This window comes from Portunus trituberculatus, chromosome 6, assembly GCF_017591435.1.
Source record: "Portunus trituberculatus isolate SZX2019 chromosome 6, ASM1759143v1, whole genome shotgun sequence".
Classification (NCBI taxonomy): domain Eukaryota; kingdom Metazoa; phylum Arthropoda; class Malacostraca; order Decapoda; family Portunidae; genus Portunus; species Portunus trituberculatus.
The window spans coordinates 9,413,192-9,431,041 of record NC_059260.1 but is presented as its reverse complement, the minus strand read 5'-3'; the positions used below and the strand labels follow the sequence as shown (position 1 = coordinate 9,431,041).

The following is a 17,850-nucleotide window of genomic DNA, read 5'->3' as shown; positions in this document are numbered from 1 at the left end:
ACCAATTAGTCTGGCCCCTCACTGGTGACCTTATTAGCATGGGTTGCCCTCTTCCCCTCGAAAGGGCAGAGCAGGGGCCTAAGCCCCCTCTAGCCTAGCTCGCCAAGTCACAGGGGCACGCAAGCCCCCCCACCATGACAAGGCGGTTCCCATCTGTGGGGGTCCGTGTCAGAGACCCATAGTGCCGTCCTGCAGGACGCTTTAAGAGAACGGAAATGGGGAACCCAAGTAAGATGATTGTCAAACAATAGGCCAAGATATCAAGTGGCCTCCACACATGAGATTCATCTATTGGCTAAATATAAATCGGGATCTGGATGAACGCCACGATTACGACAAAAATGCATAGACACGGTCTTTGTTGGCCCAACTGGAGGACGAGGATCAGGCAGAACTGCACTTTCTGATACAGTGGGTCCACGAGGGACGGCTGTGACAATATCATCGGACGATCTAAGACGGAGGGCGTCACAGAAGGCTGGACAAAAACTAATTGAGCTACCATTGCAGAGCGGTCCCTAGAGGACTCATGATCATATTCACCGTGAGAAACCTTAGATTGGTTAAGCTGAGCATAATCTATCGACTCCGCAGAGCCGCGGTGCCGTTTGGTCATGCCCTTCAAAGGCTTAGGCAAATGGACATCCACTACATGGGTTAGTTTGGTCAAGTCTGTATTATTCTCGTCGCTTCTTGCAAGTGACTCAATTGGGTCGTCGGACAAAAGGGCAAACCTATTGGCCAAATGAACAGGTAGCAGGAGTTGTCGTCTTCGGACCGACAGACTCAGCTGAAGAACGAGCGGCCAATGAAGCATAGGATGTCGCACCAGTACCGTCCTTCAGGAGTTCACGGCGGGCGCTACCTAGGCTGATGAAATGAGTATTAGCAAGCTGTAAAATGTCCTGCTCCAGGTGATACCTGGGGCATTGCCTGGAACATACCTGGTGAGCATCACGGCAATGGAAACAGTAAGCAGCAGCAATGCAATGCTCCTCAGAGTGTGAATCTAGAGCAGAGCAATTACCACATCGAGCAGCTTCCTTACAGGAACTTTTGCCGTGACCGTAGCCGTAGCACGAGAAACACTGAAGAGGACGGGAAACAAAACGTCTCACCCTAAGATTGATAGGATCGATATGAACACGGTCAGGAAGGGTGGAACCAAAAAAGGTGAGAAGGACCATGTTGGAGTTCCTCATCTTTGTCACCTTTTGGACTGAGCTAGGACACATTGCTAGTATTTCCTCCTCTGAAAACTCATAAAGATCTTGACTATAAACACAACCTTTGCTATAATTAAAGGTGGGATGAGCCTTCACTGTCTCAAACATGCTATCATTAGTGCAGGGGAGATGTTGCAACATCCTTGCTTGCGTAATATCTTTAGCCCGCAAGAGAACCCCCTTTCCGTATTTCGTGAGGTTTCCCTCAGGAATCGTGCCGATCTCTTTTGACAGGTACCGGGAGACATGTATGAAATTCCCGTGCCCATTTTTGTAGTACGCCACAAATCAAAGTGGAGGCGGGATCTGGCGGACTTCAGGAACTGAATTCTCGGAATGGTGGTCAAAAAGATTTGGGATGTAGTCCATGTCACTGTTCGAAATATTGCGAGAGTGGAGAAGTTCTGTCTTAAAGCCAGAGCCAGCAAGGGGCAGGGATGCTACATGTTCTACAGGAAAAACGAGCTTCATCGCATGACAGAAACGTTACATAGCAGCGGTTGGACGGAAAATCCTTATCGTAAACAAGTCGAATACGGAGAACCGTACCATACACCTTGAGAAGGGAGAACAAGGCGTGATAAGAAAAAGATGCATCAAAAGGGAGTCACATGCAGCAGAAATGCGTTCCTTAGAAGAACTCCCAGAACAGGAGACTGCTGTGGGAGGCCCTTGTGGAGGGGAATCCTCCTTCCCACTCAGACCTGAAGATGACGTCCCGCGGGCCAGGTCAGCCACCTCACGAGAACCTGACAGTTTTTTGTGTTTTCCCATAAAAAAAAACAGCAACACAAAAAATGGCTCCAGGGGCAAGGGAAACCACCTACTGGGACTACAATGGGAGGAAGCGCTGGCTGCCGTGGACGGGGTACCTCGTCCCCATGCGGACCAGTCGTTTTAAAAAAAGGTCCCACATGATACAGAAAGTTTGTCCACGACAGAGCTGAGATCCCCCCCCTCCCAAAGCATCCCAGCCTGGACACCCAATCATCCAGCACAGGACGGTCCCTATTGGGCGATCCCTACAGCGGGTGGCTCCGCTGGTCCACTGGCAGCCTACGTAGGAACCATTTAGTCTGGCCCCTCACTGGCGACCCTACTAGCATGGGTAGCCCTCTCCCCCTCGAAATGGCAGAGCAGGGGCCTAAGCCCACTCTAGCCTAGCTCGCCAGGTCACAGGGGCACGCAACCCCCCCTTACCACGACAAGGCGGTTCCCATCTGGGGGGGAGAGAGAGTCGATAGCGACTGGGATGTTTATATTCGAAACCCTGACTATCCTAATCGTCGGGTGAGAAGGATACTGTGTAAGCAAGTGAGGTCACTCTCATGCCTGTACGGGGCTCATAGGGCCAGAGCAAGGCAGACTACTACAGGGACGAGCCCATAACACCGTCACCTCCTTCATAATGCGTTATGCATAGTATATAATAGAACCCAACACATCCTTCAGACATGCTTTTTTTTATTAAGGGAAGAGGACCAGCCAAGGGCAAAAAAATAAAAAAGGAAAAGACTAAAAAAAAAAAAGAGGCCCACTTGAGTGCTGACTCTATAAATAGTGGAAAAGCGTCAGCCAATATTCGGGAGCAAATGCCTCAATACCTCCCTCTTAAAAGAAGACAAATCGTAGAAATTCGGAAATACAGATGCAAGGATTCTAGGGAAGATATACGGGTTCAATGGGCAGTCTGGAGGAATTGATTAGGGAACCTTGCCTCCAACAGATGGCGCGCGGTTCGCATGTAGTAAGGGGGTGAAGGATGGGGGGATTCCATCAGCGGGGGAGTATGAGCGCCGTTACAACATTCAAACAGTCAGTCAGTCACGGGAAGGAGCGCAAGGCACATCAACCATTGCCCACCTCCGCCTGGGCTACACCACGCTCAGTGCTCACTTGCATCGCCTACGTCGGTCTCGTGACCACTTCTGTTCTTGGTGTAGGACTACCACTGAGGCCATGGAACATTTCCTGCTTCATTGCCCAATCGGGAATCTTAGAAAGATTGGAAGTCAGGCGTTCTGTGGCGTTCCTGCATGATTGCATGATTTGTTGACTTCCTGAAGGGTTGGTCGTCTCTTAAAGGATGTGGAAAGATGTAAGGTGGTATCATCAGCTTAGGAGTGGATAGGGCTAGAAGTTCGGTTAAGAAGGTCATTAATGAATAACAGAAAGCGAGTGGGTGACAGGACAGAACCCTGAGGAACTCCACTATTAATAGATTTAGGAGAAGAACAGTGGCCGTCTACCACAGCAGCAATAGAACAGTCAGAAAGGAAACTTGATATAAAGTTGCAGAGAGAAGGATAGAAAAGTTTTATACCAGACTCTATCAAAAGCTTTTGATATGTCTAACGTTACAGCAAAAGTTTCACCCAAATCTCTGAAAAATGATGACCAAGACTCAGTAAGGAAGATCACCAGTAGAGCGACCTTGACAGACGCCATACTGGCGGTCAGACAGAAGATTGTGAAGTGACAGATGGTTGAGAATCTTCCTATTCAGGATAGATTCAAAAACTTTAGACAAGCAAGAGATTAAAGCTATAGGACAGTAGTTAGAGGGGTTAGAACGGTCACCTTTTTAGGAACAGGCTGAATGTAGGCTAACCTTCAGCAGGAAGGAAAGGTAAAAGTAGATAGACAAAGTTGGAAGAGTTTGGTTAAGCAAGGTGCAAGCGCGGAAGAACAGTTTTTGAAAACAACAGGAGGTACCCCATCAGGACCATAAGCCTTCCGAGGATTTACGCAAGCGAGGGCATGAAAAACATCGTTAGGAAGAATTTTAATTGTAGACATGAAATAGGGAGGAGGAGAGGGAGGGACAAGCCCAAAATCATCCAAGGTGGAGTTGTGAGTAAAGGTTTGAAAGAAGAGTTCAGCTTTAGAGACAGAAGAGATAGCAGCGGTGCCATCAGGATGAAATAAATAACTTCTTCATCTTTCCCTCCTTTGAGATGTTTTTGGCTAGATGCCAGAAGTCACGAGGAAAGTTTGAGTATGAAAGATTTTACATTTTCTACATATGAAGGAGTGTTTGGCAAGTAGAAGAACAGACTTGGCATGATTTCAAGCAGAGAAATAAAGTGCGTAAGATTCAGAAGATGAAAGACTCATGTACCTTTGCTATGCAACCTCTCTATCATGTATAGCACAAGAACAGGCTGAGTCAAACCAAGGTTTAGAAAGTTTAGGTTGAGAATGAGGAATGTACGCCTCCATGCCAGACACTATCACCTCTGTTATACGTTCAGCACAAAGAAATGGGTCTCTGACACGGATCCCCACAGATGGGAACCGCCTTGTCGTGGTGGGGGGGCTTGCGTGCCCCTGTGACCTGGCGAGCTAGGCTAGAGGGGGCTTAGGCCCCTGCTCTGCCCTTTCGAGGGGCAGAGGGCAACCCATGCTAATAAGGTCACCAGTGAGGGGCCAGACTAATTGGTTCCTACGTAGGCTGCCAGTGGACAGCGGAGCCACCTGCTGGAGGGATCGCCCAGTAGAGGCCGTCCTGTGCTGGATGGTTGGGTGTCTAGGCTGGGATCCTTTGGGGAGGGGGGGGTCTCAGCTCTATCGTGGACAAACATTCGTAGCATGTGGGGCCTTTTTTTTAAAACGACTGGTCCGCATGGGGACGAGGTATCCCGTGCACGGCAGCCAGCTCTCCCTCCCACTGTAATCCCAGTAGGTGGTTTCCCTTGCCCCTGGAGCCAATCTTTTGTGTAGCTGTTTTTTATGGGAAAACACAAAAAACATTTAGGTTCTCGTGAGGTGGCTGACCTGGCCCACGAGACGTCATCTTCAGGTCTGAGTAAGGAGGAATATTCCCCTCTACAAGAGCCTCCCGCAGCAGTCTCCTGTTCTGGGAGTTCTTCTGAGGGATGTATTTCTGCTGCATATGACTCCCTTGTGATGGTGAATGTTAACCCATCATTTTCTTATCACGCCTTGCACTCACTTCTCAAGGTGTATGGCACGGTTGTTCGCATTCGACTTGTTTATGATAAAGACTTTCCTTCTAACCGCTGCTATGTAACTTTTGTCAGAGTATTCAGTTACTGAAGTCCGCCAGATCCCGCCTCCACGTTGGTTTGTGGCCTACTACAGAAATGGGCTCGGGAATTTCATCCTCACGTCCCGGTACTTGTCCAAAGAGATCGGCACGATTCCTGAGGGAAACCTCAAGAAATACGGGAAGAGGGTGCTCGTGCGAGCGAAAGATATCACGCAGGCAAGGATGTTGCAACATCTACCATGTCCTTCTGACAGCATGTTTGAGACTATTAAGGCACATCCCACTTTTAATTACAGTAAAGGTTGTGTGTACAGTCAGGATCTTTATGATTTTCCTGACGAGGAAATACTGGCTGTGTCCTACCTCAGTCCAGAAGGTGACTAAGATGAGGAACTCCTCCAACATGGGCCTCCTCACCTTCTTTGGTTCCGCCCTCCCTGACCGTGTTAATATCGGTCCTATCAATCTTAGGGTGAGGCGTTTTGTTTCTCTCCCTCTTCAGTGTTTCTCATGCTATGGGTACGGTCACGGCAAAAGTACGTGTAAGGAAGCTTCTCGATGTGGTAATTGCTCTGCACTAGACTCACATGCTAAGGAGCATTGCAATGCTGCAGCTTATTGCTTTCATTGCCGTGATGCTCACCAGGTACGGTCCAGGCAATGCTCTAGGTATCGCCTGGAGCAGGACATTCTACAGCTTGCTAATAGTCAGTTTATTAGCCTCGGTAGCGCCCGCCATGAACTCCTGTACCGTCAGAAGGACGGTACAAGTGCGACATCCTAGGCTTCATTGGCCGCTCGCTCTTCGACTGAGTCTGCCGGTCCGAAGACAACTCCTACTGCTACCTCACGGTCTGTTGGGGCGTGTGGTCTAATTCATCTGGCTAACAGGTTTGCCGTTTTGTCCAATGACTCGGTTGAGTCATCTCTTAGAAGTGATGAAAACAATACGGACTTGACCAAAGTAAGCAATGTAGTAGATGTCCATTTGCCACCTGTATCGTCTAAGCCTTTGAAGGGCCTTTTATTGGGAGATTTTAATGGCCGTTACCCATTGTGGGATGAAGGTGCTAGTAATCCTCGTGGGGTTTTAATAGGTTCTTTTATTGAGGATGAGGGATTGTAGGTTTTAAATTCTGGGGATGTTACACATTTCCACAGTCCTATTGGGACTTTTACAGCTATCGATCTTTCTCTGTGTACATCTAATTCATTCCTTGATTTTAATTGGCGGGGCCTACCGGATTTACACTGTAGTGACCACTTTCCGATTTTATTACAATCTGTGAACTCTGAGCCACAGTCCTGGCCCCACGCTGGGTTTTAGACAAGGCAGATTGGCCTCGATTCACAGACCTTAGCTCTTTATCCGTCCGTTGGCTGACTTTTCTACTTGTGCTGAGGCTGTTGATTATTTTACCGATTTTTTTATTTCAGTAGCGCTTCAGACAATCCCTAGGACGTCAGGTCGCTTTACTAAGCGTCCCGTTCCTTGGTGGAACGCAGCATGCACTAAAGCTGTGCAAGAGAAACGGGCGGCTTTCTCTCGTCTCCGGCGACATCGTGGGGACCCGCAGTGCCTGGAAGCTTTACGGCGCTGCCGAGCTCGGGCCCGCCGCGTTTTGAAAGAGGCACAAAGAGCCTCTTGGAAAGCTTATGTGTCTTCCATTAATGCCCACACCCTCTTACGGATGTCTTCAACAAAGTCCGCCGAATTGCTGGGAAGTATTCTGCTCTTCCCCCACCAGTTTTGTTGTCTGCTGGGCGAATGGTGGCAGATCCTAGGACTGTCGCCGACTTCTTCGCGGAGCACTTTGCTGGTGTTTCCCGGAGGCATCCTGCAGCCCCGGGCGGACGTTACCTCTGGAGGGAAGTCCTATAATGTCCCCTTCTCTGCCTCCAAGTTGCGGAATGCTTTGTCCCAGTGTCATGACTCTTCTCCTGGTCCAAACGACATTCCTTATGCCTTTTTGCGTCACATGTCTGACAGGGCTTTTAACTTTTTTTTAAATGTATATAACATGATTTGGCATACCGGTGATTTTCCACCTTCTTGGGCTGTGGCAGTGGTTCTCCCATTTCCGAGGACTGGGAAAAATCATCTCCAGGCTACGAATTACCGTCCTATATCTTTGACGTCTTGTACTTGTAAAGTGTTAGAAAAGATGGTAAATGTAAGACTCATGTGGTGCTTGGAGAGGGGTAAGTACTTGTCATCGGTACAGTATGGCTTCCGAAAGATGAGGTCTACTACTGATGCTCTTTATCCCTAGAGTCTCTATTTGTGAGGCCTTTGCTAATCACCACCACCAGGTTACTGTATTTTTGACCTGGAGAAGGCCTACGACACAGCTTGGTGTCATGGGATTTTACGTTCTTGTTTAATTTTGGTCTCGTGGCCACCTTCCTATTTTTATCCAGCAGTTTTTATCCAGACGTCTTTTACGGGTTCGAGTGGGAGTGTTCTCCGATGCTACTGCTCTAAATGACGGTGTCCCACAGGAAGTATTCTTAGTGTTAAACTATTTGCAGTCGCAATAAATGGTGTTATAGATACTCTACCAGATGGCGTTCACAGCTCTTTATATGTGGACGACTTGTGCATCTCTTTGCTGCTGCTAGGATGTCACTGATTGAGCGAAAGCTCCAACTGGCAATCAATCGAATGTCCAGTTGGGCCAACATAAATGGTTTTCGTTTCTCCACCTCAAAGACCGTGTCTATGCATTTTTGTCGTAATCGTGGTGTCCATCCAGATCCCAATTTATATTTAGCCAATAGACGCCTCTCATGTGTGGAGGCCACTCGATATCTTGGCCTATTGTTTGACAACCGTCTTACTTGGGTTCCCCATTTCCGTTCTCTTAAAGCGTCTTGCAGGACGGCACTATCCCTTCTTCGGGTTTTAAGTCACACCTCTTGGGGTGCGGACAGGGACACGTTGCTGCTGCTTCACCGTACACTCATACTTCCGAAGCTGGAATACGGCTGTGAGATCTACTCATCCGCAACGGATGCACGACTACGCACGCTTGACCCCGTGCATCATGCTGGGGTCCGCTTGGCTACGGGTGCATTTCGGACATCTCCAATACCTAGCCTTCTAGTGGATGCTGGTTTCTGGCCGCTCGACCTCCGGCGCCAGTCTTCGATGCTCCGGTGTTGGTTTCGCACCCACCGTCTTCCTGATTCTGTCCCTTGTCTGTCAATATTGCGGGACTCGCGTTCGCAGGCGTATGTCACTCGACCGAGTCTACCTAAACCTTTTGGCCTTCGAGTGGCAAATCTTATGGCGGACTTATCTATCGACCCCACTCCTGTCCTCTTTTTCCGGCTCCCACGAGTTGGTTATTGGCAGCTTCCTGTTATCTCATTATGCCCTCCTGCCATGGATGGCAAGAAGGATTTTCTGCCGGCTCTGTCCCACACACGGTTTTTAGAACACTTTTTTATCCATTCTGATGACATCCCTGATGGTTCCAAATCCGACGCAGGCGTTGGGTTTAGTGTGGTTTTCCTCTCTTTTTATCGGTCTGGCGGTCTTCCTTCGGTAGCCTCCGTCTTTACTGCGGACCTGTCTGCCATAGTCTTGGCTTTACAGATTATTTTTGCTCTCCCGATTTCGTCTTTTACAATTTTTAGTGACTGTCGCAGTACTCTTACTGCTCTCTCTTTTATTTCCTTCACCCATTGGTTTTATCAGCCCTAGAGTGGCTATATCTTCTTACCAGAAGAGGATATCGTGTTGTGTTCTGTTGGGTCCCTGGTCACGTTGGTGTTCCAGGGAATGAACACGCTGACCGCCTCGCTAAAGAGGCAGCAAGTCGCGCTCCATCTCCTGCCCCTGTTCCTTTTCGATATGTATTTTATCTAATTCGAGTGGCGGTCGCATCAATTTGACAGAGGAGATGGCTAACGGGGTTCGCAACCTCGAAAATGGGAGAGATCACTACTTCCACACTCCCTCTGTGGACATACACCCATGTCCGGGATCGCCGTGCACAGACGTTATTGGCGCGACTTCGTATAGGTCACACGTACCTTACACAAAGGTACCTCCTGACCAGGGACCCTCAACCTTACTGTGATGACTGCCTGGTGCCGCTTACGGTGCGGCACCTACTAGTGGAGTGCCCCAGTTTGACTGATTTAAGACACCGCTACCTGTACTGCTGTCGCAGTAGAGATAGAGGTGTCTATTATCTCTCAAAGGTCCTTGGACCAGAGTGCCTGGCCCAAGGACATGACGTTTTATTTTTTAGGAGAAGCTGGTCTTCTCCCAAAGTTGTGAATATTATTTTATTATGAATTTTTTTTTATTTAGTTTTATTGTATTTTTAGTTTTTTAGCTATTGTATTGGTTTTAACTGCCCTTAGTTGTTTTTATCAACAATTTTGTCTTTTTACATTATTTTAGAGGCGGCAAATGACCACAGATGTTGCGGCGCTTTATGATAAAATCCAATCCAATCCAATCGACTCTCTCTCTCTCTCTCTCTCTCTCTCTCTCTCTCTCTCTCTCTCTCTGCTGTCCTTTCTTAACACTGACCCTAAATCTTATTCCTGTGGCACCTCACTTCTTACATAACTCTATTTTGAATTAGAGCCATTTATTACAATCGCTGTTGCCTATCGGCTATCGCCTAACTATGACCTTAGCCTGCCTAATATTTTTTTTTTATCCTGTGCTCCATAACTTTTTTCAAGAGCCTCTTGGTACAAAATGTCACAATTATCTCCATTATCTTTAGCTTCATAAACTTTACTATAAAAATTCAATAATTTTATAAGGCACGACTTTCCCTTTGTAAAGTCGGGCTGTGAGTTATTTATAAAACTGTGTTTGTCCAAATGTTCCCTAATGTTCTTCGCTATTATTGATTCCATTATTCTATCTACAATTGAAATTAAGCCGACAGGTCTATAATTAGTCATTAGAGTTTTATCTCCTTTCTTAAATATGGGTACAACATTGGTTTCCCTCTATATTATCACTACCTAACTTAAGTCTAGTGACATCCTAAAGACCAATTCTAACGGCTCACTAACGACGTCTTCCTTTAGTACTCTTGGATATATTTCATCAGTTACTAGTGAATTGATTTTTTTAGTATATTTCCTGTTCTACCATCTCCTTAGTTATGAGAATATCTGTCAGCTTTTCACTCTCGTCTGCTTTAGAAATCAGTTCACAATGTGGTATTTTCTGTATGTTTTCCCGAGTGAAGAAAGTTAAAAATACTCATTCATAATTTTACTAATCTCTTCTCCAGAACTAACTAGCTCCCCATTAGTAGCCTTTGTTGGACCTTGTTCTCTGTTTTTCGTCCTACATACCAGATAACCAGATAAAATGCCCAATCTTTGTTTGGCTGGCTATCTTCAACTCATAATTGATTTTAGTTTTCCTGGTTAACCTCATAACTGTTTAAAATAACTCCTTATAATGTACCCTTAAAACATAACTTCCTGCCTTTAATCTTCTTGAGTCCTATTGATCCTTATGTAGCGTTTTAAACTGTTTGTCATCCACTTACGATCATTCTTTTGTGATCTTATTGTTCTACATGGTATTAGGATATTAGCTACCTGTGCAGTATATGATCTATCAACGAAATATTTTATACCTCATATCCACCTGCCCTGATTCCTCCGCTTCAGCCTTATTAATATGTCCCTTCCTCACTTCTCCCATCTCAGCATGACCTGACTCAGACCGCATCTCACTTAGCACTCTCTCACCCAGAAGGCTGTCATTTCTCTCCTGTCCCTCCTTACACCTCACCTGACCTCTCTTACCCAACCTTCTCTCCCTCACTTCTTGGGCCTTTCCTGATCTTCTCTCTCTGTCCGTTGCTAGTCAACCCCACCTTTTTTTTCTTATCACTGAAAAGCTACTCTCCTTAATCAGATACTTTTCTAGTGTTTTTGCTTCTAAAAGTTTCATTCCATTTAAGCTTGTGCCTAATTTCAGTGGTCACTATTACCTAGTTGGTCATCAATATTTACCTGTGTTCCATGTTTGTCAGAATTAAATGTAGAATATTATTCTCCGTATGGTTTTGAGGATTGTCTATTAAAAGTAAAAAAACATATGCTGAATTACGGTACGAAATTTCTCTGCTTCACAGTTGCCCGCCATGAGGTTCCAATCGACATTCATATAATCAAAATCACCCAATACACATAACTAACTGTATCTGGCTTTGTTTATTTGCTACCATAGTGAGGAGTTGATAAATTTCTTATTACTAATACTGATCCTTCCTTAATATCTATTTATAAAGACTCTTGCAATGTCTTAATTTTACTGTTAATGCAACATTGCAATATGTCCCTAATGTACAATACTACTCCTCATCCCTTCCTGCTTTCTATGTCCATTTGGAATATTGTATAAACATAAATTTTAACTTCTGGATTAAATACTTTTCTTGATATATGTAGCAAACTTATGTTAACGCAGTGATATCAATGTCTTCTATACAGACTGATCCTCTAAGCAAATATGTCTTATTTGAAATACTTCTATAGTTTGTGTAATAAACACTTAAGTTTACAGTACCCACTAAACCAACACTTTAGACCTCACAAGGAGTAATCATAAGTTCGACAGGTAACTTCTGCCTCCTCCCCACAATATCAACTTTAGTTAGTGGGCTAATCTGTTATTTAGTCAGTCAGTCAATCAGTATGTCAGTTTGTAGGTCTCAGTCTGCCAGTTTCACTCAGGTCGGTTAGTCATTGTCGGTTATTCGGCCAGTGCATTAGTTGGTTAGGTAATTAGTCAGTCAGTTAGCTATGGTATGACAATTTTATGAAGATCGTTTAGGTGTTGGCTTTTTTGGGAATTTCCTGGCCTGCAGCGGTGTCACATTACCAATATGCACCTGAAGTCAGGTAATTAATACTTCGTAACTGGATGGTGTTGTAATACATATTGTGATGCTCTAAAAAGGGAAGTTAGAGTAATTTGTTTTTATTTCTAAATATATCTTGCAAACACAACAACAACGTTTCCTCCGAACGTTGTCACATTCCTTTGGGTGACCGAGTGAGGTCACAAGTCAAAGTGACCGTGTTAATCCACGGGTCACTTCCTCTCCCGCTACCAGCCAGGATAGAGAGAGAGAGAGAGAGAGAGAGAGAGAGAGAGAGAGTGTGTGTGAGTGTGTGGATGGGGGGGGCAGCTTGACGGACTGACATGCAGATTCTTTTCTCAAATTTTAATGATTTATAAGTAACTATAGATCTCTGATAGAAATTCAGAGAGAGAGAGAGAGAGAGAGAGAGAGAGAGAGAGAGAGAGAGAGAGAGCAAGGTTCTCACTGACACAGGCTCTGAACTCATAATTTGCCCAGCACAAGGTTTGGGAGCGCCGCAGGGCGGGAAATCTCCCAAAAAGCTAACGCCTAACCGATCTTCATAAAATGGTCAGACCATAGTTAGTCATTCTGTTGATTCACGACCCACATTCCCAACAACACAGTATCATTGCTTGGAAACACTGCACATTTTTTCCTTCAACAGATAATGGAAACTGCCGGTACTTTGAGGGTGGCGATAGTCCCGTGTGTGTGTGTGACGCTGACCGCTGCCCTCCCATTCACCCCGTCGATGTTACCAGGCCTTCTGCTGGCCATGTCGTCACCTACACCTCCTCCAAGGATGGCCTGAGGTTCCAGGAACAAGTTGTGGTTGTCCATGGTGAGAGAGAGAGAGAGAGAGAGAGAGAGAGAGAGAGAGAGAGAGAGAGAGATTGTAAACTTTGCCCAGTGCATAGAATTCACTGATAGCTCGATTCCTTCATCCTTTTCACTGGCAAACTTTGCAATGTCTTCTAATGTAAGATAAACAGTATCTTTATTTGCTCAGTTCACAGTAGATTCTGCCATATCCGCAGTACTACTGTACAGCAAGATTTAACCATTATCTAGTAAACTATTCTATCCAACTCATTACTGCGAGAATTGACCAGTACATTTCCTTCTTCATTTTCTCTGGTAAACTATGTTCTGTCCACCTTATTGGTGTAAGAGTTAGCCAGTATTTTGGTTTATGGACGAGTCGAGCGTGAACCAACTCAAGCGTGCCAAGTCGAGCGCACTGGAGCCAGATCGAGCGTCAAAAATAATGGTTGAAATTTAGGGAATTATCCCTTGACAGAACGGTGTTCACATTCGGGGAGAAGATTCCTTAGACAACATAATCGAGGCTGATGTTTTCGTGAATCATCATTGTTGTCTCATGCTTTCAAATGCACTTATGTAGTACATAAAATAAAGCTGTACTTCCGTAAAGTAGTACATCAAATAAAGCTATATTCATCCTCCATAGCAGTGGTTCTCAAACTTTACAAACTTATGGAACCTTTTCGCACTTCTGGTATAAGGCGGAATTCCTTACAATCCCTTCACTCAATATAGGTAGTATCCCCCCACATGTGATTACAGGCGCTAAATGGACCTCACATCGTCACTCTCTCTCTCTCTCTCTCTCTCTCTCTCTCTCTCTCTCTCTCTTTTGGATGGAAGTGCATAGCCACTACTATCAATCAGGGGCCATCAATATGAGGCAATATTTTTGGGGAGAAGGACTGGTTGCGCTATCGCTCTAGTTGGTATGGCGTTCCACTTCGTGTGCGCTGTTACGTTCACCGGTTAAATGGGTAAGATTGGCATCGGGAAGCCGGTGAACAATAACAATAAAAAAAAAAAAACCTGCAGGTTCAACTGTTGAGGATATGCAAAGGGGGGCACTTAAGAAGCTATTTAATAACCCAATAACAATGAAACTGACATACACATAGAGATATAACATGAAACACATGAAACTGACATACACATATACATATAACACATAAATAAATACAACAATAAAGAGCCCAACTTAATACCTAACAATAATACTAATCCTATATGGAGGCAATGTGGAAAAAACGGGACCAGGGGAAGTGGTACTTATGAGGTGTCACAGTGGTGAAGTGCTGGGTCAGGTGGATCCCACGGTAGTCCAAGAGGTGTTGTGTTTACTAGTTGAGGCCTTGACCTCGACTGACTTCCAGAAATCACTTCCGCTTGAGTCGAATGGGGCCGCGTGAATCCAACTTCGGGACAGTAGCGGGGCTTCATGAGACGGTGACGTGGAGGGTTCATGAGACAGTGACGTGGAAGGTTCATGAGACGGTGACGTGGAAGGGGAGGTGGAGAGGTGGCGAACGAGGTAGCAAGCGGAGGAGATGATGGTAGTGGAGTATGTTACGGATGGGCCGTAACATTTCCTCCCCCCTAAGACCTCCGTAATGGGCTCATGAAGGAGGCGAGACGGGAGATCTTGACAAGGCGTCGGCGATGATGTTGTCCACCCCCTTGATATGGTGGACTTCTACGTTGAAGGGTTGAGTTAACAAGGCCTACCTAAGAATGCATTGGTTTCGGTTCTTCATGGCGTGAAGGAAGGCCAGAGGGTTGTGATCGGTGAAGACCTTCGTAGTTTGAGGGCCAGGATGAAGGTAGCACTCAAAACGTTGGAGCGACAGGACGAGTGCCAGAGCCTCCTTCTCGATGGTGGAGTAGTTGAGTTGGTGTTTCTTCAGCTTGGCGGAGTGATAGGCGATGGGATGGAGGATGCCGCTTGTGGGGTCCGCTTGTAGGAGGACAGCACCCACTCCAACTCCACTCGTGTCCACTTGTAGATGTAAGGGGCAGGAGTGATCTGGCGTCCAGACCACTGGCTCCGAGGAGAGGAACGCCATGAGATGTTGGAAGGCTTGGTCACAGGTTGGGGTCCAGTGGAAGGGGACGGAAGTGCTGTTGAGGTCCGTCAGGGGGGCGGCCAGGGTGAAGTTTCTACAGAATCGTCTGTAGAAACCAGCCATCCCCAAGAACCTCATGAGAGCTTTCCTGGTGGTAGGGACAGGGAAGCCAAGGATGGATGGATGGATGGATGGATGGATTTTTAGCTTTCTGGCGCCGCAACATCTAAAGGTCATTTGGCGCCACCGACAAAAAGGTTTAAAAGAAAATTTATAAAATAACTAAAAGCAGTTAAAAATAATAGAATTAAAAATAGCTAAAAAATATATAAAAAACAATAAAACTATATAAAACATTAAAATACATAAATAAAATTATAAAATTCACAAATAAGGGAGAAGGCCAGCCTCTCCCAAAAAACCGAATACATCATGGCCAAGGGCCAGACACGCTGGTCCAAGGACCTGAGATAGGTGATAGACACCGCTATCTCTACCGCGACACCGGTAGAAGTAGCGGTGTCGTAACTCGCTCAAACTAGGGCACTCTACCAACAGGTGCCGCACGGTGAGCGGCACCAAGCAGTCATCACAATAAGGTTGAGGGTCCCTGGTCAGGAGGAACCTCTGCGTAAGGTACGTGTGACCTATACGCAGTCGCGCCAATAAAGTCTGTGCCCTACGATCCCGGACATGGGTGTATGTCCAGTGAGGGATAAAGGAAGTAGTGATCTCTCCCATTTTCTAAGTTGCGACCCCCGTTAGCCATCTCTTCTGCCAAATTGCTGCAACTGCCTCACGAATTAGAGGAAATATATCTCGAAACGGAACAGGAGCAGGAGATGGAGTGCGACTTGCTGCCTCTTTAGCGAGGTGGTCTAACACCAACGTGACCATGGACCTAACAGAACCCAAAACGATATCCTCGTTTGGTAAGAAGATATAGAGCCATTCCAGGGCTGATAAAACCAAAGGATTAAGGGAGACAGTGCAAGAAAGAACAGTAAGAGCACTGCGACAGTCACTAAAAATTGTAAAAGACGAAACAGGGAGAGTAAAAATTATCTGTAAAGCTAGGACTATGGCAGAGAGGTCCGCCGTAACAACGGACGCCAATGAAGGAAGGCTGCCACACCGATAAAAAGAGGGAAAAACTACACTAAACCCGATGCCTGCGTCGGATTTGGAACCATCAGTAAAACCAGAAATATCATTAGAATGGATAAAATAGTGTTCTAAAAACCGTGTGTAGGACAGAGCTGGCAGTAAATCCTTCTTACCATCAATGGTAGGAGGGCATAATGACACAACAGGAAGCTGCCAATAACCAACTCGTGGGACCCGGAAAGAGAGGACAGGAGTGGGGTCGATAGAAAAGTCCGCCATAAGATTTGGCACTTAAAGGCCAAAAGGCTTAGGTAGACTCGGTCGAGTGACATACGCCTGCGAACGCGAGTCCCGCAATATTGACAGACAAGGGACAGAATCGGGGAGACGGTGAGTGCGAAACCAACACCAGAGCATCGAAGACTGGCGCCGGAGGTCAAGCGGCCAGAAACCAGCATCCACTAGAAGGCTAGGTATTGGAGATGTCCGAAATGCACCCGTAGCCAAGCGGACCCCAGCATGATGCACGGGGTCAAGCGTGCGTAGTCGTGCATCCGTTGCGGATGAGTAGATCTCACAGCCGTATTCCAGCTTTGGAAGTATGAGTGTACGGTGAAGCAGCAGCAACGTATCCCTGTCCGCACCCCAAGAGGTGTGACTTAAAACCCGAAGAAGGGATAGTGCCGTCCTGCAAGACGCTTTAAGAGAACGGAAATGTGGAACCCAAGTAAGACGGCTGTCAAACAATAGGCCAAGCTATCGAATAGCCTCCACACACGAGATGTGTCTATTGGCTAAATATAAATCGGGATCTTGATGGACGCCACGATTTCGTCAAAAATGCATAGACACGGTCCTTGAGGTGGAGAATCGAAAATCCTTTATGTTGGCCCAATTGGACACCCGATTTATTGCCAGTTGGAGCTTTCGCTCAATCAGTGACATCCTAGCAGCAGCAAAAGAGATGCACAAGTCGTCCACATACAAAGAGCTGTGAACGCCATCCGTTAGAGTATCTATAAAACCATTTATTGCAACTGCGAATAGCGTAACACTAAGAATACTTCCCTGTGGGACACCGTCATTTAAAGCAGTAGCATTGGAGAGAACACTCCCCACTCGAACCCGTAAAAGACGTCTGGATAAAAACTGCTGGATAAAAATAGGAAGGTGGCCACGGAGACCAAAATTAAACAAGGAACGTAAAATCCTCTAGGGACTCTAGGGATAAAAGAGCATCCGTAGTAGACCTCATCTTTCGGAAGCCGTACTGTACTGATGACAAGTACTTCCCCCTCTCCAAATACCACATGAGTCTTACATTTACCATCTTTTCTAACACTTTACAAATACAAGCCGTCAAAGATATAGGGCGGTAATTCGTAGCCTGGAGATGATCTTTCCCAGGCTTCGGAAATGGGAGAACCACTGCCACAGCCCAAGAACATGGAAAGTCACCGGTATGCCAAATCATATTATATACATTTAATAAAAAGTTAAAAGCCCGGTCAGACATGTGACGCAAAAAGGCATAAGGAATGTCGTCTGGACCAGGAGAAGAGTCATGACACTGGAACAAAGCAGTCCGCAACTCGGAGGCAGAAAAGGGGACATTATAGGACTCCCCACCGGTGAAAGAAAAATTTATGCTGAGAGATTCCATTCTCTGGCGCTAACGCGCGCCCGGGGCCGCAGGATGCCGCCGGGAAACACTAGCAAAGTGCTCCGCGAAGAGGTAGGCGATTGTCTTA

General features: G+C 46.2%; 1 protein-coding gene across 2 annotated transcripts in view; it reads left to right on the top strand.

The window, feature by feature from the left end:
- The window catches only part of LOC123518587 (lysosomal acid glucosylceramidase-like), a 164,608-nt gene that overhangs the window by 71,178 nt on the left and 75,580 nt on the right, over positions 1–17,850 (top strand). Inside the window, exon 2 of one of the 2 annotated variants that reach the window (XM_045279478.1) lies at positions 12,769–12,945. The exons of the other annotated variant lie outside the window; for it this stretch is intronic. Coding sequence (XP_045135413.1) covers positions 12,769–12,945 — 177 coding nt within the window. The remainder of the gene's footprint in view (positions 1–12,768; positions 12,946–17,850) is intronic. 2 annotated transcript variants of the gene reach the window in all.